The 24,839-nt window shown below is 45.4% G+C and overlaps 1 protein-coding gene across 1 annotated transcript in view; it reads left to right on the top strand.

Moving 5' to 3' along the window:
• The window catches only part of LOC116899434 (aldehyde oxidase 1), a 56,904-nt gene that overhangs the window by 11,853 nt on the left and 20,212 nt on the right, over nt 1-24,839 (top strand). Inside the window, exons 7-23 of the mRNA XM_032901188.1 lie at nt 1,081-1,225; nt 1,824-1,916; nt 2,748-2,899; nt 3,066-3,159; nt 4,041-4,150; nt 4,977-5,161; nt 6,362-6,524; nt 8,197-8,289; nt 11,421-11,590; nt 11,894-12,008; nt 13,230-13,352; nt 16,410-16,506; nt 17,476-17,600; nt 18,986-19,119; nt 20,650-20,737; nt 23,734-23,820; nt 24,235-24,426. Of these exons, the coding sequence (XP_032757079.1) occupies nt 1,081-1,225; nt 1,824-1,916; nt 2,748-2,899; nt 3,066-3,159; nt 4,041-4,150; nt 4,977-5,161; nt 6,362-6,524; nt 8,197-8,289; nt 11,421-11,590; nt 11,894-12,008; nt 13,230-13,352; nt 16,410-16,506; nt 17,476-17,600; nt 18,986-19,119; nt 20,650-20,737; nt 23,734-23,820; nt 24,235-24,426 (2,166 nt within the window). The remainder of the gene's footprint in view (nt 1-1,080; nt 1,226-1,823; nt 1,917-2,747; nt 2,900-3,065; nt 3,160-4,040; nt 4,151-4,976; nt 5,162-6,361; nt 6,525-8,196; nt 8,290-11,420; nt 11,591-11,893; nt 12,009-13,229; nt 13,353-16,409; nt 16,507-17,475; nt 17,601-18,985; nt 19,120-20,649; nt 20,738-23,733; nt 23,821-24,234; nt 24,427-24,839) is intronic.

The raw sequence follows: 24,839 nt of genomic DNA, 5'->3' as shown, positions 1-24,839 counted from the left end.
TCAAAACCTCACAGAGCAGCTCTCAGATCTCCTCAGAGACACTGTGCAGGGCAGAGCAGTTAAAGCAGATAGTCACAGCTTGTCAAAGTGTGGAGAATAATTATCTGAGGAGTGCTCAGCGTGAATGGGACCACTGTATCATACACCCCACCCCCAAGACTCGGGGTCCTTAGAGAAAGGGGGTGGAAGAGAAAGAGTATCTTCTGGACATGACAGAACCACTGCATTCATGAAATCACTGTTTGCACAAGAACAAACCAGTCAACATCCCACATGGAGAGCTGAGAGGCCCACGACCCTACCCTTACCCACATACTATCAATAGTAAAAAGCTGTAGGGGAGGGACGGTCAGTTTTCTTCAAGGGTATGACCTAGGTTGATCATGACCAGTGGATGGCACCACGCCCATGGATATATGAATAGCACACATTATACTTAGTAGGATTTGAAAAAAAGGAGAAAATAAAGTTCCGAGGAGTCGGGGAAGAGTGAGAGGGTGGAAGGTGAATCTCGGAGGAATTAGGGGAGGAAAGGGAGTAATTTAATAACAGTGTATTACATTCATATATAAGATTCTCAAAGAATTAATAAAATATTACCCCCCCAAACCCTGATGGGCAAATAGCCACCAGGCAGTCATCTGTCACCTTCACCTCAGCATCCAGGACGTGTGGGCCGAGGTTGAGGTGGAGAGCGCAGCTACCATGAATATGGGAGAATGCCAACCACAGCTGATGATGTCTGTCTGTTAAGTCACAGATATGCAATCAGTGTCCTTCCATATCAGTTTGTTTCCCCTTCCCACTTACATGCAAGTTCATTTTCCTGACGGATGATTTGGCAAAATCGAGCACGTTGCTATGTCAGCGAACATCAGAACGCGTTTCTGGGAGATATCGGAGCCCATGGGAGCTGTCTCCACCTGTAAACTCTCAGACCTTAACCATGAACCCTGACTCCAGGGAAAGCTCTAGTTTAGCTCACGGAATTTAGTTTCTAGGAGATTTCCTTTCTCTAGAGTGAAAACAGAAGGGGATTTCGTCACAAGCTCTCTCAAATCCCTGTTGTTTTTTCAATAGAGAATAGCCGAGAAACAGCCACCAAAAACCAGAGTGTTCTATGGTAATAGAATGACATGGATCTCCCCGGTGACCCTGGAGGAACTTGTGGAAGCTAAGTTCAAGTATCCTGGGGCCCCCATTGTTATGGGGTACACCTCTGTGGGTATGTAGACTCTTCCTGGGATATTTTATGAGGGATCAAGTTCAACGCATTGATGTCAGGAAAATAGCTAGAAACGTCAAGAAATTGTTTTCGAGAAACGTTACAGCATTAGGTATCTGCCCGCCCTGTGCCTCACTGGAGCAGAGGGGGGGCTGGGTGGTCCTAAGGTAAACCAGCATCAGGGTGCAGGTATCCTGACCTTCCGTCTGGGTACCACATTGGCCCTCATCCTGAAACTGCTCTGTCTTTCCTCTCTGGATGGCTTCTCGGTGGCTATGGCCTATTTTATCTAAACAGCAGTTTTGGAACCTTCACCTTTCCCACCTAGGTCTGGCGTGGCTGTCCATCTCCTTGGAAGGCCTCCAGGATCTTCTCCAAGGGAAATCTGAGGGTGCCATATTGCACAAGTTTTAGAGCTACCGATTCCAAAGACTCCTTAAATTTAATCAGCCACTGTCTCTGCTTGTGGTTTGCAATAAACAGACCAATAAAAGGAAACAACTTCCATATGTCTGAAGACATTGGTTTAATCATAATCCAAAATAGAGTCATTAGCGTCCTTTTGTTCTAATCTTGTGTCTCTCCCACAATCCCTTAGGGCCTGAAGTAAAGTTTAAAGGTGTCTTCCACCCCATCATAATTTCTCCTGACAGAATTGAAGAGCTGAGTATCATAAACCAGACCGGGGATGGTGAGTTCTTAGAGCTCTTTTTCTATGGAAATGCTCTCACCAGGTTAGCTGTTTAGTCTGACAGAGCGACAGGTGAGAGTCGTTTCTAGTCACAAGTCACAGCTTCTCTTCAGACGGAATGGTGAAGATTCTCGAAGTTCCACTAGACACTGTCTGAGAAGTCGGATTTTCACGGAGAAACTTTCATATGTGCAGGATCAGGGAGACTATTCAAGGGAGAGTCTGTGCCGTGAGTGCAGAACAAAAGGTGGATATGCCTGAGGGGCCACTGCTCTCCAGAGCGCAGCAGAGGGAAAGGGGTGTGTGCTAAGCAGCTATAGTCCAGCCTTTTCGTTCCTGTGAAGGAAATTGGTTTAACGAAGTGAGAAGCAGCAGTCACTGTGGTGTGGGTTTTGAATAAAGCTCTGGAATTCAGTTCTTGTCTATGGAATATGGCATCTCTAAGGTCTTAGGAAGGTGACTGAACTGGATCTCAGTTTTGTGACTGTGAAATGACCCTATTTGTACCTCATGGTTTGTTTTTAATTCATGAAGTCTTTTTTAAAGCTATCAGCGCAATGTGATAAATTCACTCTTCAAAGAATCTAGCCTTCATGATCTCACCACTAACTCCACCATTAACCCTACCATCACTGCCATCACCACAACCACCTCTATTGCCATCAATGTCTCTGCCATGGTCATTTGTCACCACAGTCAGCATTGTGTCACTAGCTCTGATAGGTGCAATCACAGGCATCCAATATAAAGATTCCATGCCTGTAGCTTTGGTCTAACGTTTTGAGGCCATTGGTAATCACGTGGCATTACTCACACAAGGCTTCACTTCAGGGCTGACCCTGGGTGCTGGCCTCAGCCTGGATCAGGTGAAGGACATTCTGACTGATGTGGTCCAGAAGCTTCCAGAAGAGACGACACAGACATACCGTGCGCTCCTGAAGCACCTGAGAACTCTGGCTGGCTCTCAGATCAGGAACATGGCTGTATGTATTTGACAAGGAACCTCGGGCACTCCTGTCTCGGGTGACTCCTTTCTGTTCTTTAAAGCAAACAAAGAGAACCGCTTTCTAAAGCAGGATGGAAACCCTTGTCTTTGATGTGCTTATGCTGTGTGACTATGTAACAAGTAAAAGTAACTGTTCTTAAAAGTCTTTAGGGGGCCACATCGTGAGTAGACATCTGGACTCGGATCTGAATCCCCTTCTGGCTGTGGGTAATTGTACCCTCAACTTACTATCCAAAGGTAAACAGCAGTTTCTGTTGGGGGGAGGAGGAGGGCAGTATTATAACCTTGATCTGTTCCTGGCACCTCTGGGGAGGCAGAAAGTTCAGTTTGGAAAACAACTCTTCACTGTAATAATAAGTTCCTTTACCTTTTTGAGACTGAAAAAGTTGGTCAGTCTGTCATAAAACTCTCTGCTAGTCAGTCTCTCCATCTGTTTCTTCTTGAGACCTTACTCTATCAGGGGACCATATGGTTTGACCTTGAGACCTGATGTTGTAGTTACAAATGCGTTTGGCTGCATTTATACCTATCCTGGGATTCATGTAGCCTGTTGGCTGTAGGTTACACACATCTGCTAGGAGTTTTCTCACCCTACATTAGACATTGTGCTGGTTAGTGTCCAATTGTGAGTTGATCATTGGAAAAGACCAAAGGTCCTGAGAGCCACTGAGCCCCTATGTTGGAGACGCTCCACCATGACACCAGGTGTTTGACTCACGCCCTGCTTTGGACTTGTACTAAGCTGATCTTCACTGAGTACGCACAGATCTTTTCCAACTGGATGATCATGGACTTCCTGCTTATTTATGTTCTTGTGTGTTATTTTTGAAATTCAGTGCAGGGATTTTTGTTTTTCTTACACCAATTTGTCTAATAATTATTAGGAAATTCTTATAATTTGGACCTCTACAAATATATGGAGGTTGCTTTTAAAGATATGAGCTAGCTTTCATATATATATTATGAAACACACACACACACACACACACACACACACATGCACGCACACGCCCACGCACACACACTCACCACAGCCACCTCCACTGCCACCCCACAACAGCCAATAGAATCACTCCTCAAGTCTGTTCAAGAGATTGAAGGTGTCCTTTTGTCCACAGATGGAAAACGGCAGATCCCTTTAAGTGAGCAGTTTCTCCGCAAGTGTCCTGACTCGGACCTTAAGCCTCAGGAAGTCTTGGTCTCAGTGAACATCCCCTGTTCCAGGAAGGCAAGGATGGCCCTTCCTCTCCACTTCCCAGTCCCCCTATCAGTCTGAGTGGGCTCACCCAGGAAGTGACAGAGGTCTCTCTTCAAGGGGGACATGTGCACCACAGTTACTGTCACCCTTCTGAGCAGTCTCCTGCCATTTCTAGAGCTAGGACACCTTCTCTCTTCCTCTGCCCCATGGTCTAAATTACTTTTAAACAGATTTTAATATACCCTTTGCCCTTCCAAACTTACTCCCTGAGTGAGACAGGTCTTCCTAGATCCTGGGCCTGAAAGGAGCTTTAAAAAAAAAAAAAAAGACATTTGCAGTGGAACATAGAGGGCGAAAGCGTGGGGTTGGGAGATGGTTAGACTGAGGCTTGAGTTCTGGTTTCAACCTGAACTAATTACTGAATCACCTCAAGCCCAAGGTGGCTCCTCATTGAACAGTGTAGAATCAGACCACTGTGATTGGTGGTTAGGAGTCTGTCATCCTGAAGAACCACCCACTCATGGCTCAAACAATGGAGACTGGCTTTCTGGGAACTCCAATAATGAGGTGTCAGCGGGGATGGCGGCTTCTTTTGAGGCCTTGGACCTTGACGTTCATCCCTGTCTTCTGCCTTTTCATGTCTGTGTCTGATGTTTCTTTTCTTAAAATGACACCAGGCAGTTTGAATCCAGGCCCTGGCTGGTAATCTCTTTCACTTAGCGCTTTGAACACCTTGTTCCCAAGTACCAGAGTCCTGGTTTAAACCCAGGGCCCATAAACAGAAGATATGCTAACATCAAATCACGCCCTGCAGCAGAGGTCTTTCAGGGAGTTCTGTTTGCGCCTCTTTCCTCAGTGGGAGTTTGTGTCAGCCTTCCGACAAGCCCAGAGACAGCAGAATGCACTAGCGATTGTCAACTCTGGAATGAGAGTCCTTTTTAGAGAAGGAGGTGGCATCATTAAAGAGTTATCCATTTTGTATGGAGGTGTCGGTCCAACCACCATCGGTGCCAAGAACTCCTGTCAGAAACTCATTGGAAGGTAAGACATTGTGTTCTTAGCTTCCAGGCAACAGAGCAACCTGCCCTGTGGGAAGCTGTAATGAGGAGAAGAAAAAATGCTTTAGGACCTCACAGTTTGGTGGCTGGGAGTCCAACACGATTTCAGAATCCGTTCCATGTGTCGCTTTTAGCAAATTGTCAAGTGGGCATCACAGAATCTGTGTATGCAGTATGTGTAAGCACACAAGTGTCTGTGTGCTTGTGTTCGTGTGGGTACATGTGGGTCTGTGTGTGTACATGTGTGTATGTGAGACAGAGACAAAGGATGGGTTGCCCATTCCCTGCTTACCTGAGTTGTTTTATCTGTAGACAATACTAATAGCCAATCTTTCTTGGTAAACTACTAGATAAAATAACAGAATAGCAATTCAGACATGTGCTTTTTTTAAAAAAATATTTTTATTTATTTAATGTATGAGTATTTGCATGTACACCTGACTGCCAGAAGAGAGCCCAAGATTTCGTTACAGATGGTTGTGAACCAACATGTGGTTGCTGGGATTTGAACTGAGGACCTCTGGGAGAGCAGTCAGTGCTGTTAACCACTGAGCCATCTCTCCACTACCAGACATGTACTTTAAGCTTTTTATGTAGTGGTTCTCAACCCTCCTAATACTGAGACACTTTGATACAGTTCTTCAGGTTGTGGGGACTCCAACCATAAAATTAGCTTTGAATCGTAACATAAGTATCTGTGTTTTCCGATGCTCTTAAGTGACCCCTGTGAGAGGGTTTTCGAGTCCCAGATTGAGAACCACTGCTTTAATGAGTTAGACTGCCTGACGCATGACTCAGTTCAGTCTCTTTTAACTCCATGAACTCATTTTGTCTATTCAACCTTATGGGACCTCAGTTTCCTTCTCTGTTGAAGAAGAGAGCCATACCTACCTTACAGAGTAGTCGAGAGGCTTCCATAAGTGAGGAGACACAGTGCGTAATCAGGACCTGCATACAGAAATGTCATGGGAGTAAAGAGGCAATGAGCAAATCCTGAGCTAAGGGCTCTGATGGGAGAGCATGAGGTGGGACCCAGCCCAAACACTCAGAGAGTAGCAGACCAACCCGAACCTGGGTTGCCTGGCTGACAGCCTGCTCTCCTGGTTCCTGTAGAGACCGAAGCCATTTGCTTTACCTATCAACTGAATCTGCTGGGCTGAGTCTCCTCCTCTGCCTCTCACAGGCCCTGGAATGAAGAGACACTGGACACAGCATGCAGGCTGGTTTTGGATGAAGTCACCCTTGCAGGTTCGGCTCCCGGTGGAAAGGTGGAGTTCAAGAGGACCCTCATCATCAGCTTCCTCTTCAAGTTCTACCTGGAGGTGCTGCAGGGTCTGAAGAGGGAGGTGAGTGGAAGGGGTCCTGTGAACTGGGATGGCAGAGTGCCAGCCCCTGGTATGGAGCTCTTACATCACGGAAGATGAAAAGCTAGAATCCCATCCTCTCCGTGCGTGTCCACTGGCCTATCCTGTGCACAGCTGTGAGTTTGAGGAAGACTTTCAAGAAAGCCTCGAATCTGCATAGGGTTTTGTTGAACACCACACAATGATTATCACCTCATAGCATGTGGCGTGTCTGGATAATTCTGAGAAAACTTGTTAATGCATTTAATGCATTTTCTTTCATTTACTGAAGCTTCTAAGTGAAGCTTACTTTCTTATGCTTGGTTTTCTTGCCTGGGTTCCCTTCATTCATCAGATGATGGCAGCCACTGGAAGACCATGAAGAGAGTCATCGTAAGGAAATGACTTAGCACAGTCTGTGGTGCTTCAGAGGGATGATGGGTAGAAATGGTAGTAATTAATACTAGTGAGGCATGGGCATCCATTTGCCTGCTTCCCCTTATCAAAGGGCTACATGATTGTTGCTTAGAGAAACTCAATGGGAAAAGGTCTCTGGAAACTGTTTCTGGTTCAAAGGAACTTGGACCTATTGTCCTCTGAGCCTCATGCTACTGTCAACCCAACTAGATGAGAAGCCATGAACCCTTGCCTTATGTAGAAGCCAACACAATAACTTTAAATGGTTGGGAGAGGTGGTGGATTTGGTAAAAATGCATCACACAGAGCTCTCACATAATTAATAAAACTTAATTCATAAATAAATAAATAGAAGACAGGAAGTCCTCCTTTGTGGGGATTTTTAGAGGTGTCTTCTCAGTACAGATGAGAATAGGAATGAATGGCTTGTATCACACTTTTGAGATGAGGAGCCTGAAGCCATATATAGACATATGACATATTTCTACCAGGTGATCAAAAGTGGAAAAGGCAAAGCTAACTGTAGACTCTCCTAACGAACAGCAAATAACACAATGCTTTTGCGAATCGGCTGAAATAGTTAAAGCTTCTGTGTTCCATTTAGCTTCCTCTCTTTGAAAACAATAGCTGATGTTAGCTTTACTTCCTATTACAATGACGTAAGTTATAAAATAGTCATAAGATACAGTTTAATCATAAAATATAGTCTCATCTAAAGAGGCACAGGGCCCATTTTCTCTGTTCTCAGAAGGCACCCTCCTGTGGGTGACGGTGGCGGGGCCACCTCTGCAGACTTGAGAGCCTGGCCGGATGCCAACATGTAGCTTTATGAACATTTGCAATACTGGATGCTAGTTTTGACTTTTCCTGCTTTAAGATTGGCCTTTGATATTTTATTTGACTTCTCTTTCGTTGTTATATGTGTCCCCAAGTCACTTAGAAAAGCAAGCCTATGTATCTAGACAAAGGTGAGAAAATAATGATTGGAAAATTGGGAAATTGTTAGTTACTGGGAAATAGTCTTATGAAACAGAGATGGTGGAGGTCAATGACATTCTAATTTCGTGTGCTTTATCACCTCATGAGGAAGATATGTACCTTTTGGGGTCAGGGGGTTGTTTAAATTTTCAGGGCTCTGAAAGGGGGAATGCTTAATCAATGTCAGACGTTGTAGTAGAGATATCTGCTGAGACTGACACCAGGCTTCCCTCCCAGAACATTCTGGTGGATTTTAAATATCTACTGTTTGCCTTTTCAGGACCCAGGTCACTATCCTAGCCTGACAAGCAATTATGAGAGTGCTTTAGAAGATCTCCATTCAAAACATCACTGGAGAACATTAACCCACCAGGTTAGCGTGTGCGTGCATGCATGTATGTGTGTGTGCATGCATGTGTGCCTGCATGCCTGCATGTGTTTAAATTCAAAATTTAAAGATGGGGCTTTAGGTCCCTTGCCTGCTGGTGACACACTGCCTTCTTCAGGGTTCCCTAAAACTTCCAACTCAGGTTGAGAGTGTAGTTCAAAACCAATTAGAAATCACCATTAAAAAGGAACCTGGAAAATGGTAAAGAAATATGCCTGTTTTGTCTTAAAGGCTTTTTTTTTTTATTTCTTTTACTGTGGCATTAGGCCAAGGACGTAAACAATCCTGCTGCTGCTATAAGCTTTTAACCCTGGCTTTGTGGCTATTGAAGCACAACCAAAGGCAAGCTCTGAGTTGGTCCAAGAGCTGTTTTCCTTTCAAAGAACCAAAGGCACACCCTGCCCTAGCGGCCATGCAACCTTGGAGGGGCGGCTGTCACAACAGCCACGAGTTTTGTTCCAGCGCTGGGATACTTTCCTTTCCAAGTTCTTCCTGTTTGCTTGGTTTTCTTCAAGTGACATTTTATTGTGAAATCAAACATGAATGCTAAGAGTTATTTTTCTAAATTTCTTGATGAAGGTTTACAGAGAATAAAGAGGTCCCCAGAGCTTTCAAATGGAGTTTCTGTCATAGCGTCTAAAAACATAAACTGGGGCCATTTTGTTAATAAACCGGGTAAGACTTACTGTGTGCTTTCCTGAAATAACTGTCAAGAAACTGGACCAAGAGCTTTGTTGAATCAGGAATGGGAAGAGATTTTTTTTCAGATCTGCTGATGGATTGACTCATAAAAACTCGCATCTTGTCACAGTGAGCACTAAAGTTGCTGTAGGTCCCTTGAGTTTTTGAGTTCAATATGTTCAAAAAATTCTAATATGCCAAATTGCTTTGGAAGTGAACATTTTGAAAGTTAAAAACAGCTGCCTTCTCCCCTGGCATTCTGGAAAATACTGTAGCCACAGTCTGTGACTTCTGCATGCCCCAGCATTGACTTGGCAATGCGTGGCAATCCAGGGAGGAACTAAAGCCAAGTAGTGGACATTCGATGATCCAAAGAAAACAAAAGTCTTCTCAGTGGTTGATTTTGAAATGGATCTGTCTTGCTGGGTTCCAAGTCAATGTTTGGGGTGCAGTGTATGAAACTTTATTTTCATTTTGCCCATGGTATCTTACACACACACACACACACACACACACACACACACACACAAGCATTCAAGTGTCCAGAGCAACTTCAGCCTTTACAACCAACACTTTGCTCAAATCACTTCCTTGCTTTGAAAGCTCACTTTCACTGTCCTCACAAACACCGAGGTCACCAGATAACAGAGAGAACCTTCGTTTGGTATCATGGTACTTGATGAGGTGTATTCTCACTTAAGCTACAGGTCGAGGGGTAGCAGGCAAGCTGAGGAGTGCAAAAGCCAGCTGCTCTGCCTTCTCTGGGTGGCTGAGAGCCAAGCCTTTGGAAGACATCCCACATCCGACTGTCCCCGGGGTGGCTTCAGATCACCTGACTGAGGAATATCCCCGTTCCCCTTGTGTCTTCAGCAGTGTAACAAGGAGGGAGCCAAGCCCCCTTGCCTGCAGTCCATTGCAGCTGGTGGCTACTGAGAAATCAGTTTGCACATTCGGCTATCCCAGGCTTGAGAATTTCCTCCATCGTTTGGCAGACCCGACACAGTAAAGTTCTGAAGTGTTACAGAAGGTAGAGACTATTTCTCTGGAAAATCTCCCCCAATTGTGGAAGGCTCCATCATTTACGGTAAAAGGTGTTAGCATTAATAATAGAAAACTCCAGGAGCCTTGTAGATCCCTGTTGGCCATGTTCTGCCCAGTGTCCAAGCCTGTAAGTTACCTACAAGTTTGCTTTTCAGGAAGGAAACAGAAAATCTCTGAGAGTATTTAATAAAAACATAAAAGAGATGTGGATCATTTTTTCACTCAAATATTGTGTAAGCTGAGACCTAATATGATTTTCAGTACATTGGGGGAGGTTTTCCAGAGAAATAGTCTCTACCTTCTGTAACACTTCAGAAAACATGCCTGATTGACTCCTGTCATTTGTCCTTACATCGCCATCCAGTTCTCTAATGGAGGAAGCAGGAGATGTGGAGGGGAAATGTGAGAGTTAGGGAGGTTGGGGTGGGGGAGAGGTTGGGGCTGAGAGGGGGGGTGAGAGGGGGGGGGTAAGAGGATGGGGTTAAAGGTGGGAGTTGGGGTGGGGGAAGGAAAGGTTGGGGTGAGAGGGTGAGGGGTCAGAGGGTGGGAGTTGGGGTGGGGTTGAGAGGTTGGGAGGAGGGTTGGGGGGTGAGAGGGTGGGGAGTGAGAGGGTAGGGGGGTGAAAGGGGTGAAGGGTGAGAGGGTGGGGAGATGAGAGGGTGGGGATTGGAGGTGAGAGGGTGGGGAGGAGGGGTGGGGGTGAGAGGGTGGGATAAGAGGGTGGGGATGAGAGGGTAGGGGTGAGAGGGTGGGGATGAGAGGGTGGGGGTGAGAGGGTGAGGGGTGAGAAAGTGGGGAGGGGAGGGTGGGGGGGAGAGGGGTGAGGGGGAGAGGGTGGGAGGTGGGGAGAAGGGTGAGGGGTGAGAAGGTTGGGGTGGGTTGGGAGAGGTTGGGAGGTGAGAGGTTGGGGATTGGGAGGAGAGGATGGGGGGAGAGTGAGAGAGGGGGGAGAGTGTGGGGGGAGAGGTTGGGGGAGAGGGTGGGAGGAGAGGTGGGGATGAGAGGGTGGGGTGAGAGGGTGGAGTTGGGGCAGGGGGCTTGAGAGGTTGGGGATTGAGAGGGTGGGGGGTGAGAGGGTAGGAGTGAGAGGGTGGGGGAATGAGAGAGTGGGGGGTGTTGGGAAGCCCTTTGTCAGGCGAGCAGAGGATGATGGGGCTACTTCAGCTCCCTGCTCACACCTGAATCCCCAGGTGACAAACAGTGTCCAACTCGACTGCAAATTGTTCTCATACGCTGTTTGGAGTAGTGAAAATCGTGACTTTTTTCAGGCTGAAAAGTATTCTGGCTTAAGCATGAGTTTACACAGCTACCCTCTCGTGAGAGACATACATTCTCCCTATTATGCCTATGATCCCTGTAGAATGTGACTTGTATGCCGGTTCCTCATTAAACAGAACGTGGACCCGAGGCAGCTTCCTCAGGACCCAATTGGCCGTCCCATCATGCACCTTTCTGGTATTAAGCACGCTACTGGCGAGGCCATCTACTGTGACGACATGCCCGCAGTAGACCGGGAGCTTTTCCTGGCTTTTGTAACAAGCTCAAGAGCACACGCTAAGATTGTGTAAGTGTCCCTCCCCACACACATCAGAAGATTCTCCCCGCTGTCTAACTCTATCCTGTCGATGAAAAGTAGGGTAAGTAGAGACCTGTGACGCCCGGACTGGAGATGGAATGGGATGAAAATGTAGGATTGCTCACCAAGTCTCACACGAGTCACTTTTCAGTCCCCCAGCTTCTTCCACTGCCTGGCGGACAACCGTCAGAGCAATTAATTTTCTCACAGTCCTTAGTTTCCAACTGCCACATTCTCAGTGTCTTTGGGCCGTGTGGCTGCTCCGTGAAGCTGTCTGCTCTGTTTTCCTAGGTCCATTGATCTGTCAGAAGCTCTCAGCCTGCCAGGCGTGGTGGACATCATTACTGCGGATCACCTTCAGGACGCAGCCACCTTCGGCACAGAGCCGCTTCTGGCCACAGATAAGGTCCTGCCTTCTCGCTGTCTGTCTGAACAGCTTTCCCAGTTACCAGCTTCTCGCATTTTCACAGGCATAGTGTCTAATCTGTCATACCACAAAGAGTTCAGTATTCTCTGAGCAGTAATCACAAATCACAAATATTCTAATAGAAATGAACTCAAGTTTATTCATTTCTCACTTAAGTAAAGTTGGTTGGTGATGTAAGCCGTTTTCAGGGCTGGGATGGACTCAGTTGATGGTGTAAGTGCCTCGTGTGCAGGAAGCCCCAGGATCCATCCCCAGAACTACACACACTGGACATGGTTGTGCCTGTAAATCCAGCACTTGGCAAGTAGGGGGAGAAGGATCAAAACTTCAGGGTCATCCTCAGCTACACAAAGAGCCTGAGGCTAGCCTGGGACACATGAGACGCTGCCTTTAAAACAGATTGCTACTTTGATGTCTTATATTACTAAGTTGTAACATGATGCTGCCCCAAAAAAGTGTGAAAGAATACATGGGCAAAGAAGTATAAATTTGATATGTAAATTTGTGAGCCCCTTCCAAGCGTCTCTAGCTTACCCCAGTCCCAACGTGTTCAGTTAGCCTCTCCAGTGTGAAGTCATTCCTTGTCTCTGGATCCGAAAGCTCTCTCTCTCCACCTCTGAAGTCTGATTCATTTATTCATGCCATCATATATCCCGTGGAATTTTAAAATAAGCTTAGGAAAGAGGTGTGGGCCCTATCCTCACAACAGCTTCCACTCCAGAGAAGGCCTAACGGATCCGCTACTGCAGTTCCTGCAGAGAGGCCTCATGCTGGGTTTATGTGCACACTCCACACACTGCTTCCCACACGGCAGTGAAGCCAAGAGGAGCTGTTCTAACAGAGACTCCTGAAAGTTTCAAGTGATCTAACTGGCTCCTGGGTCACAGGCTACTGCAATACAACAAAGGCAGGATTCGGATTCTCTGCATAACTCAATCCACTGCCTACCCAAAAGAACTTCATCATTTCCAACAGCCCCTACCCCTGCCTCTCCAAGTCTGAAGCTCTCCGTGGCAGAGGCAATGTGAATTATGGCCTTTAAGTGTTAACTAAACAAGAGAGTTCAAGGCAGCATGTGGTACCTGTCCTCTGAAGTCTACCCCCACACAAGCAGAGTTTTACCCCTCTCAGGTTGGGGGAGAGGACCACAGCAAATGACAGGAATCTGTCTGTTGTGTTCCCTCCTTTTCTGTGCCACAGGTCCACTGCGTGGGCCAACTTGTCTGTGCCGTGATTGCGGATTCTGAGACACGGGCAAAGCAAGCGGCGAAGCACGTGAAGGTGGTCTACCGAGACTTGAAGCCTCTGATCCTAACTATTGAGGTATGAGCTCAAGTGGGTGGCAGTCCAGGCATGTCTGTCAGTGCTTCAGCACAGACTTCCGCACAGAGAATCCATTGACTCAACATGTGCGGATTAGCGGTTTCCACAGGAACTTGGTTCTTTCTGTTTCCTCTCTGGTGTTCACAACCCATCTTTCTCCTGTGTCGATCCAGGGTAGCCCGGAATCTTGGGCTTCTCGGTTCATGTTTGTGTCCCAGGATTCCTAACACATCTGAGATCCAGAATCATTCAGCCACTTCAGCCCTGGGTCTCTGTGTGGATTCATGACTGAGCAAATGAATGGAAGATCTGTTGTCACAACTGAGATGGGTGTGAGGCAGGTTTCTATGAAGGGCATGGACTGTCTGGGGTGTAGAGACTCAAACAAAGAGAGCATGATTTGGAAGGGGAAAGGTAAGAATGCTGGGCAGGTAGCTAGGATAGCACAACCGGTCCTATAGCTCTGACTTGTAGTCTCTCTTGCTTTGGCAGGTACACAGTGGGTACCAATAAAATATTCCATGTAGCAAATACCACAAAAACTTTTAATATTCTTAAACGCAAACCTTAAATATCCAGGAAACAGGGATCATGTCATGCCTACAGAATTTTGGCGACTAAACAACAAGTACAACAAAACGAACAAAAAACGTGGAGCCTTGTGCTTCTATCCCAATTTTCATACAGAAGTTGAAAAGTTACAGAGGTTGTAAGACACAAAATGGTAGCCTTCACCTATCCGCATTCCCTTGGCCCTCGACTTAAGCCCTTTGCATAAATGTCACCTAAACCACACAAGGCCGTCCATGCTATCCATGCTCTGAGGTGAGCCGCTCCCAGAACGGGGGAGAGCCACAGCAGACAACAGAGCAGGTCTGCTGGGCATTCCCCTTGACAGCAGAGGCCTTTGTGTGCCACAGGAGCACTGTGGGGGTCGAGTATCTAAATGAGAAGACTGTTGGCCAGGACCAGTGTCTCCGAGAGAACTTGGCCTGGGTGTGTATCCTCTGGAGTTTTACTCCTAGGTGCATGGCCCTTCATTCTGGAAATTTCCCTTAGTGTTTTCAAATTAAAGTAATATCACGTCAGGAGGACAACAGTAAGAAGGGTTACTGTTTGTCTAGCCAGTTCCCAACCCAAACCTGCTTCCTCTTTTCTGGTTCTTTCGTCCCCTCATTTGATGCTGTTCTGTCCTTTCCCTGAAATGTCTGCTTTTGAGTTATAATTACTTTTTAAAAGGAATTACGTGGGCAATGAATGCTTCATCAAATTTTTGTTTGTAACCTTTATCAGTGGCTAAATATCCGTGGTCCCCCTCTTGCTTCACAGCCAAACTAGTTTCGCACAAGCACTTTTCCCTTCCTAGCTCAGCCTTGACCAACAGACCCTAATGGCTTGCCAGAAAAGATCAAATATTGGTATTGCATGAAAGCGTCATCTCTCATCTTGGTTAGAGGTGAAGCTCTCCAGGGCCACTCACCTGCCCACTCTTGTAGGGAGCCTCACCCAACTCTTAGCACATTGCTCTCCTGTGACCACTCTATAGCTAAGAGGATTCAGGAAATTGGCTCAAAGTTACCTAAAGAACAGGCAGCAAGTAAGATTGGAAAAGATTGGGGTTGGGGATTTAGCTCAGTGGTAGAGCGCTTGCCTAGCAAGCGCAAGGCCCTGGGTTTGGTCCCCAGCTCTGAAAAAAAGAAAAAAAAAAGACTGGAAAAGATTAACTTTGAAAAAACAGAATAGAAAAGTCACTTTAAAACAAAACCCTGCCATATCTGAACTGTTGGTTAATTAAAAACAAAAGCATATGATCTGTTGATTCAGTATGAAGAATGTTCTCAGCAAAAGGTGCTGGAAACAAACAAGCTGAGTCAGGAACTGAAGCTTTCACCCAGCTTAATGCTCCTTAGAACCATGAATGGAGGAACTCTACCCAAACTCTTGGAATAAGTGTGAAAAAAGTGCATTTCTCGGAACCTTCTGTAATCATCATCAGCAACAGATCTGTGGTCAATGGTCAATGGGGAAACAGCGCTCTGCATGCGTGGTTGGCTTGGTGTTAAGTTGGGTTCACATTACCTCACTAAGTACTCACAGCAATCCTATGAGGCCGGACAACTATTATCCCCACCAGAAACTAACCGGGCTCCCCAAGGGCACAGAGCAAACATTCCATCAAAAAATCATAGCCCTTCAGTAGAGGAAACGGCACAGTCACAGGAGAGTTTCTGTAAGGTGCACTGAGAGGAGGCGTCTATACGGTTTCTGGTGGCCAGAGGAATCCGGAATTGGGAGAATCCCCATCTGTCAGCAGCTTCACAGATGAGTGGTAACCTGTGATAGAGGATGCTGGTAGGAGATGGGGTTGTAGCTGAAGCCCTGACTGTGTCTACTGAATTACTTCTCATACCACGGAAGCCAGTGTGTGAATGGACTTGTGGTGCCCAGACAAGCCATCTGTGAACCATCAATCCAGGGCAGGTCCCTGTCACTCCAGTGCCCTGTGCAAATAAAATGCCCAGGGCCCTGAAAGAGGAGTAGGAGTCTAGCAAACAGAGCCTCTGACCCTAGTCATTAGTGGTTTTAGCTAGCATTTATATGACATTAATGCCACAGGGCCCTTTGTCTCATTTCGCAGTAAGCTGTGTGCCTGCCATTTGATGCTCAGAGAAGCTTACAGTCAAACACTAGGAAGTAGGAAGTGGCCATGGATAGACAATTCTGTCTGGGTCTGAGTCAGCTAAGTGGCCTTGGCTACATAAAATGGATTATTAATCCCAGAGAACTGTCAGTCTGGAAAACATTAGCTCTGTTCTGTATCCCCCAGTAGTAGGTATTTTCTGAGCAGGCTCAGTGTGCTTAGAATTACTGGGTACATTTGCATTTGCTCCTTGGAGAGTCTCTGAAGTTGGCTTTCAGCTTAGTTTCTCAGCTCCAGGAGGAGAGAACCTGGACCCTACACGAGAAATCTACTACCCAGATTTCCCCACAGGACCTGGGACTCCCAAAGACAGGCTTTCTGCTCCGAGCTGCCTCACTTTTCTGTTCCCTTCCCAGGAAGCTATACAACACAAGTCCTTCTTCGAGTCAGAACGGAAGCTGGAGTGTGGAAATGTTGATGAAGCGTTTAAAATTGCTGATCAAATTCTTGAAGGTAAATCTTTCTTCAACACTTAGCAGCAGGAAGCTTTCTGGGCAAGTCTAGATAGGGTTTCCTATGCCTTCTAGAAACCATCCAACAGCCTCCGCACATGTTGCTTCTGGATGGTGGACCCACAAGGGGTATGATTCTGAGGTGACTACAGTAGAAAGGATGAGACAGAGACAGAGACAGACAGAGACAGAGAGACAGAGACAGAGGCAGACAGACAGAAAATAATGGATGAACTTCTTTGGGATTAATATACAAAAAATAGAAATGCAATATAGGAGATTCATGTAGAAAAGGGCTACCCTCCTACCTAAAGAACAAAGGAAATAATTAGGGTTTATTGGTGAAGAAAAGATTTTCCAAGTTCTGTCTTAAGAAGGCCCAGTGATGTTGGCAATGTCATTGGCAGAACATAGGCACATTCTGACTGGTATGTCTCAATATTTGGTAGGTAAGACATACCTTTGAGTTACACTTAGGCCCTTGTCACTTTGGACTGAGCTTGGGAGACCATTTTGGAATGGGTATAGACAGTCAGTGTTTGCCCCTGTGGCCTCTTGACACCATCTTTGTTGGACGTGACATGAATGACTCCACTTTGCACAATTAGCCATCATACTCCTTGGGTCTGTTTATCTTTAAGGTTCAAGTGATTAGGTGGGTCTAATTGGCGAAACAGGAAAGAACACAATATCCATCCCATCTTGAAACTAAAGGTATCCTTGTTACAGAATTTTGGCTCTAGAAACTCAGACCTCTTTCCTCACAGCTCTGGCTGCACACCTTGACAGGGACAAGAGTTTCTTCTACAACTTTGCTTTCAATTGAAAGCTAAACATTGGTGTTTGTCACCCTTCAGTGTGTGGCTTAGAGCTTAGTCAGTGGAGTTTCTGTGCAGAGATAAAGGGAGAGAGTGGAAAACTACCTGCTTTCTCCATCAGTGTTTTACTTCTGCGTGTTCTCTTGTAACAGGTGAGATACACATAGGCGGCCAGGAACATTTTTATATGGAAACCCAAAGCATGCTTGTTGTTCCCAAAGGAGAGGATGGAGAGATTGACATCTATGTGTCTACACAGTTCCCCAAGTATATACAGGTAACATGGGGTCATGGAGGAGGGGGCGTGGCTAAGTGGTTTCTGACAGCAAAATGTACAAGGACAGTGACAGGCAAAACAACATATTAAGTACTTATACTCATATGCAATTAGATATTAACAACCCTAGAGTTTCCTAACTTAGAAGAGGGTTTTTACTAGAGAGAAGTCTTTGCTTGTGGATCCATTGCTTTAAAATCAGTTATGCAAGCAGCAGAAAACTCCTGATTTCCTCCTGACTGTTAGAAACAAAGGGAAGATGGGAAAGGCCTGTCCTCTCAAGCTGATAGTACCTCATCTTCAAGGAGCAGCTAGGAAACTGTATTAGACAAGACATGAAGGGGTTAGGGATTTAGCTCAGTGGTAGAGCACTTGCCTAGCAAGCGCAAGGCCCTGGGTTCGGTCCCCAGCTCCGAAAAAAGAAAAAAAAAAGAAAAAAGACATGACAGGGCACTAAACCAGCTAAGTCAAAACTGACATGAGTGGAGGAATTAAGAGAAAGGAGAGTGAGGGTCAGAATCACCCAGGGAATCTTACAGATAAGCAGCCTTCATTTGCCTCTGTACTACAATGAGGTCAGGAGGAGGGAGTCAGGCCATCCCTGGCAGTTCCACAGCACAAACTCCTCCTTCATTTACCCACCCGTCTCTCCTGAAAGCGTCTGTTGCCTGTAACCTGTATCCCAGGCAACAAAGGAGATGAGGCCTTCCAAACTGGTCTAAGCATTGAGGGAAAGGTTGGGAAGCAAAGAGAAGGGATCTGGATGTGGTGGGTACCAAGGAGCCACAGGAGGAGTGTGAGGATGTGAACAGCAACACTAGGGAAGGTGTCACACCAAGACGGACCAGATAACTGCTGTCCATTCCCTGTGTGATAGTGGGCTCCCCCTCAATAAAAACCAGTTAAGACAGGATAGCCGAAACAGGAGCCCACATCCTGGGAAGATTGGCCAGTGTTCACAGCAGCCCAGTAAGTATGTGAGAAGTGGAGATGCTCAGGGCCATGACACCTTACCGCTTCAGGAAACATCCCTGGAGGGACTATTGTGGAAGGGATACTCGGGCTGTGGTTCCAGCAGGCACAGAGTTATCTCACCACTATGGAAAGAACTAGCTCATACTAACAGTGGTTTCAGCTATGTCATTCAAGCTAAGAGAATAGTTGTTAGTGATGGTAAAGGTATTGGACACTTTCCCTCTCGGTCATTTATCATAACCATATGAGCCACATGGCTTGTGTCTCGTGTTCAACATCATGGAAACAAAATGGGCAATAGTTGGGACACTGAGGGGACAGGCTTCCTGTGAGGGTTGTGGGTGTGACGTTGATGGCCATAAGTCTCGGTAAAGATGGGCCAGGTCAATGAAAACCATTATTGTCAACAGGATATAGTTGCTGCAACCTTGAAGCTTTCAGTCAACAAGGTCATGTGTCATGTAAGGCGTGTTGGCGGGGCGTTTGGAGGGAAGGTAGGCAAGACCAGCATCATGGCAGCCATCACCGCATTCGCTGCCAGCAAGTAAGTGGGAGAACCTGTTAAAATGAACATGAAATGAAACCTTAATACCAGCACATGGAATGAGGAAGAATCTAGACTGAGGCTATTTAAGATCACACGTCACAAACCAATACCAGCTTATTCAACTTCTTTGTCTTTTATTGCCAAGCTCTGTAAGAAGCAAAATAAGTACCAATCACTGAAAATATGATGAAAGCCATTGTAAAAGTATTATAATACATGGGCTCAGCAGTGGTAGTGCATGCCTTTAAATTCAGTGCTTGGGAGGCAGAAGCAAGAGAATCTCTGTGGGTTTGAGAGGCCAGTCTGGTCCACAGAATTCCAGGACAGCCAGGGATACCCTGTCTCAAAAAGCCTAGATGACAGAGAGAGGCAGGGGGGGCGGGTAGATAGGTAAATAGGTAAGTAGGTAGGTAGGTAGGTAGGTAGGTAGGTAGGTAGGTAGGTAGACAGGTAGACAGATAGACAGATAGACAGATTGGATAGATAGGTAGATATACAGATAGATAAATAGATAGATAGATAGATAGATAGATAGATAGATAGATAGATAGATAGATAGATAGATAGATAGGCAGATAGATATACAGCTAGATAGATGATAGATAGTAGATAGATAGATAGACAGATAGATATACAGTTAGATAGATGATAGATAGTAGATAGATAGATAGATAGATAGATAGATAGATAGATAGGCAGATAGATATACAGCTAGATAGATGATAGATAGTAGATAGATAGATAGACAGATAGATATACAGTTAGATAGATGATAGATAGTAGATAGATAGATAGATAGATAGATAGGCAGATAGATATACAGTTAGATAGATGATAGATAGATAGATAGATAGTAGATAGATAGATAGATAGATAGGCAGATAGATATACAGTTAGATAGATGATAGATAGATAGATAGATAGATAGATATACAGTTAGATAGATGATAGATAGATAGATAGATAGATAGATAGGCAGATAGATATACAGTTAGATAGATGATAGATAGTAGATAGATAGGCAGATAGATATACAGTTAGATAGATGATAGATAGTAGATAGATAGATAGATAGATAGATAGATAGATAGATAGATAGATAGATAGAATAGATAAGCAAGCAAACAGATAAATAAAATATATGCAATACTTGGAAAGTCAACAGAAACCAGTCTTGTGTGGGTGGAGTTGTCCTTAGCATTGATAGTCTGAGCTATAAGCTTATGGATCAGATATGTAACCCACTTAATCTCCTGAAATCAATCAGCCTCTCTTTCTCCCTGTGCTTCCCTGGCCATGTCTGTTTGTCTGTCTGTCTTTCTCTGTCTTTCCTCTCTCTTGAATTAAATAGTTGTTTTTTGGATTAAGTCGACATTTATTTATCTTACTGTTTTTCAATGAGGATCTAAAAACCTCTCCATAGGAAATCTCCTTGGGAGCCAACACACCTAGAAGGCAAAATACGACTGGAATAACAGCTAGCTCATTTGTTCGCTTGATTGATTAATTTTTATTTTTTTGTTTCAGACACGGTCGTGCGGTCCGCTGCATTCTGGAACGAGGAGAAGACATGTTAATAACTGGGGGCCGCCATCCTTACCTTGGAAAGTATAAAGTGAGCAGAGCAAGTCAGGGAAGGATTCGTGTGGCAATTAGAACATTCGTAAAGACAGATGGCAGGGTTCGGCTACTCAGGCAGGGGAAGACCAACAAACACATCAACAAATGTGTCTTACTCGAGTTTCCTTTGCTGGGATGAAAGACCACGGCCAAAAACAACTTAGGGAGGAAGGGTCTGTTTCACCCACAGTTCTATATTTTAGTTCATCATTAGAGCAATTAAGGCAGAAACTCACAGGGCAGGAACCCGGAGGCAGGAATGGATGTAGGCTTGTTCAGCCTGCGTTTTATAGCATCCAAGACCACCAGTCCAGGCTGGCACCACCCACAGTGAGCTGGGCCTCCCCATCACTCACTAATTAAGAAAATGTCCTACAGGCTTGCCTATAGCCCAATCTTACAGACATATTTTTCCAGTTGATGGTCCCTTCCCTCAGATGACTCTAGCTTGTGCCAAATTGACATAAAAAACCAGCCAAGACAAATGGTAGTCAGATTTTTCTACTCCTTGTGCTCGTGTTTAATTACCCCAGTTCAACGAGATTTCCTGCTTTGCTCAGCGACGCCAGTTTGAGAGAAAGTACTAGCTAAAATTGTGCAGTACAGGGTGAATGATTGGAAAGCATGTGACTGTATGTCGGTGAAAGCCGACCTGATAGCATTCTTCTCATGCATGAAAGGTAAAAGTAGAATGGTTCCTGTAACAGTCGTGCTATATGAAATTGCAATTATTCGCAAATGGCTCCTCGTTTTCTAATATATCAATCGTATCGTGAAAACCTATGACCCAGAAATTCCTCCAACAGTTTCTATAGTAGAAAATAACTATCTTTTTGCCTTGTAAGAGATTACTTTACATTTTAAAGCTGGCCGACAGCTTTAACATCAACCCAAATCTCTCAGGATCTTCAGCCTTTACTAAGGTATTTTTCATTCGGGTAGGAGCCTAGTACTTTGCGTGGATTGGGGGAGGGGAGGGCTTGCTCCAACCACCCAGGTCTTGTTTTCCTAATAGCGCCTTTATCCCCTTAGACTGTGCTCTCTCATAACCACCAGGTGTATACAACTATTTAAATTTGCATTAAATTAACAAACTAAAATTAAACTAGGATTATGCTGTATAGTTTCATTAGCAATGTTTCAAGTACACAATGCCCACCTGTAACTGTTGACTACCATATTCCAAGTGTAGACAAGGGATATTGCCATAGTCCCCGGGAGTTTTATTGGAATCTGTGCAGGGACCTGAGTCCTCCACAGAGCCTTCGGCAGCAGGCAACAGACAAGGCAACACCGACATAGATGGCCTATCAGGTGCCAAGCCTGTAAGTGGACCTCGCTTCTGTCCAGGCCTCTTGGGACTGACTTTGCCACCTCGCTGTGGGGAGAGCTAAAACATGTGGCCTTGTGTGCCCGGATGCCAGCCTGAGCCCCAGAATGACTTCACACAAAAGAGCGAGACTGAGTCGTAGATGTAATTCTGGGGTTTTTCTCTGCCCCCACTTGTTCCCTAGTAACAACAAGGCATTTCTATGCCCTTTCTAGCCTCTTCTAAACCCCTGAATAAATGACACGGAGACCTAATACATTTATTAACAAGATGCAGACACTATGCTGGGCCGATACTCATCCTTCTAAACCTTCACGACTGCCTACTTCCCAGCCTTGTCCTTTATCTGCATCTGAGTCTTGACCTGGCTTGCTCTGGTCCATGCGTGTCCTCATGGCTGTCCAGTAATGATCTGCTCATGAAACCCTCCTGATACTTCTCTTCTTTCTTCTCATGGCTGCTCTCTCATGGCATCCTCATGACTAATCCTCTTGGTCCTTCTCCTCCTGGTCCATCTTCCTTCCTTCTCTCTCCTCCTCTTTGCTCTTATTTTGCTTGGGGGCCCATGACCGGGATGAGAAGTCCTGCCCAATTCTCTTCTGCCCAGATAACTGGCTGATCAGCTCTTTATCAACCAATCACAGGTGATGGAAAACAACCTTTACAAGTCATTGAGATAGGAGATGCTCTAAGTATCAGAACAATGCAAACATCCAGACTGCAACCAGATCTCTGAGCAATTATTTGCAAATGGCAATCAGCATCTGAATATACAGTATATAAAACCATCCCCCAACAGAGTAGATTGTTGGCAAGTCACATGCTTTAACTGGGCTTGAGCCCTTGCAGGAGGGTGACACGAATTCTGTGGCTGGGATGGCTTTAGCAGTGTGAGCATGGAGCAGGTGCCCTCCAGGAGGCAGGAGGAATACAGACAGGAAGCAGCTGAGTCTGAGACATGGTTACGAGTTACAGAGCCGACAAAGCCCCATTTTTGTATAAAATAAAATAGTATCTGTTGAGTAACTTATCACCATGTGATGAATAAGGCCACAAAACACAGCCTGGAGTTTTCTAGAAGAAAAAAATCTGGAAGCAGTGAGCATTCTGGAAAGGAAATGATGATCTTGTTTGTGTAAGTGTTGGGGAAGAAATGAAAATAGGTCATTGAAACAGAAATGTCTTTCACCTAAATGGACCATAGTGAAGGAGGACATCACCATAGCAGCCATAGTTGCTGATGGAGAGTAATGTGAGGACAGGAAATGAGGTTAGGTTAATTATATTAATATTTAGTTATATAGTAATATTCATTATTTATCTAAGGAGCACCTGCTGTGAGAGCTGTGCTCAGCTTCTGTTCTCCTTTGATGTAGCCTAGAACCTAAGGCAAGGGAACGATGCCACCCACTGTTAAGACTAGTCTTCCCACTTCAGTTAACCTAATCAAGATAATCCCTCCCTAGGGTTGCTCATTGGCAATTCTAGATCTGTCAAGCTGATAATTAACACTGACTATCATGCAGTCTTCCCAATATCACTAAACCAGCTAAGTATCCAAGAAACAGGTGTCAAATCTAGCTCTGTGATGCTTTTCCAAAGTATGACCAAGTGAACTTTGACCTCTTGAACCAGTATCAGCAGTCAGTTCTCTCCCCCAGGCTGGATTCACGAAGGACGGCAGAATCTTGGCCCTGGACGTGGAGCACTATTGCAATGGAGGGAGCTCCCTGGATGAGTCCTTATGGGTAAGTTTTAGAGGAAGCTTTCATTCTTCAGAGTAGTACCTAAAATGATTGGACTCAGGAAATATTTACTCTTTACATAACATCTAATAAAGGGCTCACTGCAGAATAGCAAAGAGGAGTTCCTGAAAACCACAGGTGGGCGGAGTGCAGAGATCTTGGCCAACCTTTGTGTGTCTGCTTCCCATACCTGGATATGAGCACAAGGCCGAGCTTTATTAAATGTAATAATTAAGACTAATCCAAATCCTTAAAATGATTCCATGGCAGATGCATCTAACTGGGGTGTGAGGTCTCTCAGCGTTTATCCCAAGAAATGAAGAAAGGCACTGTTTCCAGCCTGGCTTCATTCTGAGGTGTCTGCTTGGTTAGGAAATGCCAAGAAAGTTTGATCACATTGGTTCTGGATGTCTTCAGGTGATAGAAATGGGACTTCTGAAGATGGACAACGCTTACAAGTTTCCCAACCTACGCTGCCGGGGCTGGGCCTGCAGAACCAACCTCCCGTCCAACACTGCTCTGCGTGGGTTTGGCTTTCCTCAGGCAGGGCTGGTCACCGAAGCCTGTATCACGGAAGTGGCAATCAGATGTGGCCTGTCCCCTGAGCAGGTAACCCTACTCTAGTCTCATGTATAAAGGATGTTGAATATCTGAGCTGGGAAGGTTTGGGGACCATTTAGGTTAGGGAATTAGAGAGGAGATCCAGAGAGTAAACTATTTGCTTGAGTTTTACCCAGTCAACTAGTTCATAGAGTCAGTAACCAAGTTTAGTGGTCCTTGCCTTCATACTCCACTAAAAAAAAATAATAATCTAGGAAACACTATTTTAAGAACATGAATTGGAGGGACTAGAGTGGTATCTCAGTGGTTATGAGCACTGATTGCTCTTCCAAAGGACGAGCAATCCCAGCACCCACATGGCAGTTTATAACCATCTGCTACTCCAGTTCCAGGGGGATCTGACACTCCCACATAGATAAACATGCAGGCAACACACCAATGAACATAAAATAGAAATCACA

Source organism: Rattus rattus, chromosome 4 (assembly GCF_011064425.1).
Source record: "Rattus rattus isolate New Zealand chromosome 4, Rrattus_CSIRO_v1, whole genome shotgun sequence".
Taxonomy (NCBI): domain Eukaryota; kingdom Metazoa; phylum Chordata; class Mammalia; order Rodentia; family Muridae; genus Rattus; species Rattus rattus.
The sequence above is the reverse complement of the archived record's forward strand: the minus strand, read 5'-3'. Positions and strand labels throughout refer to the sequence as shown.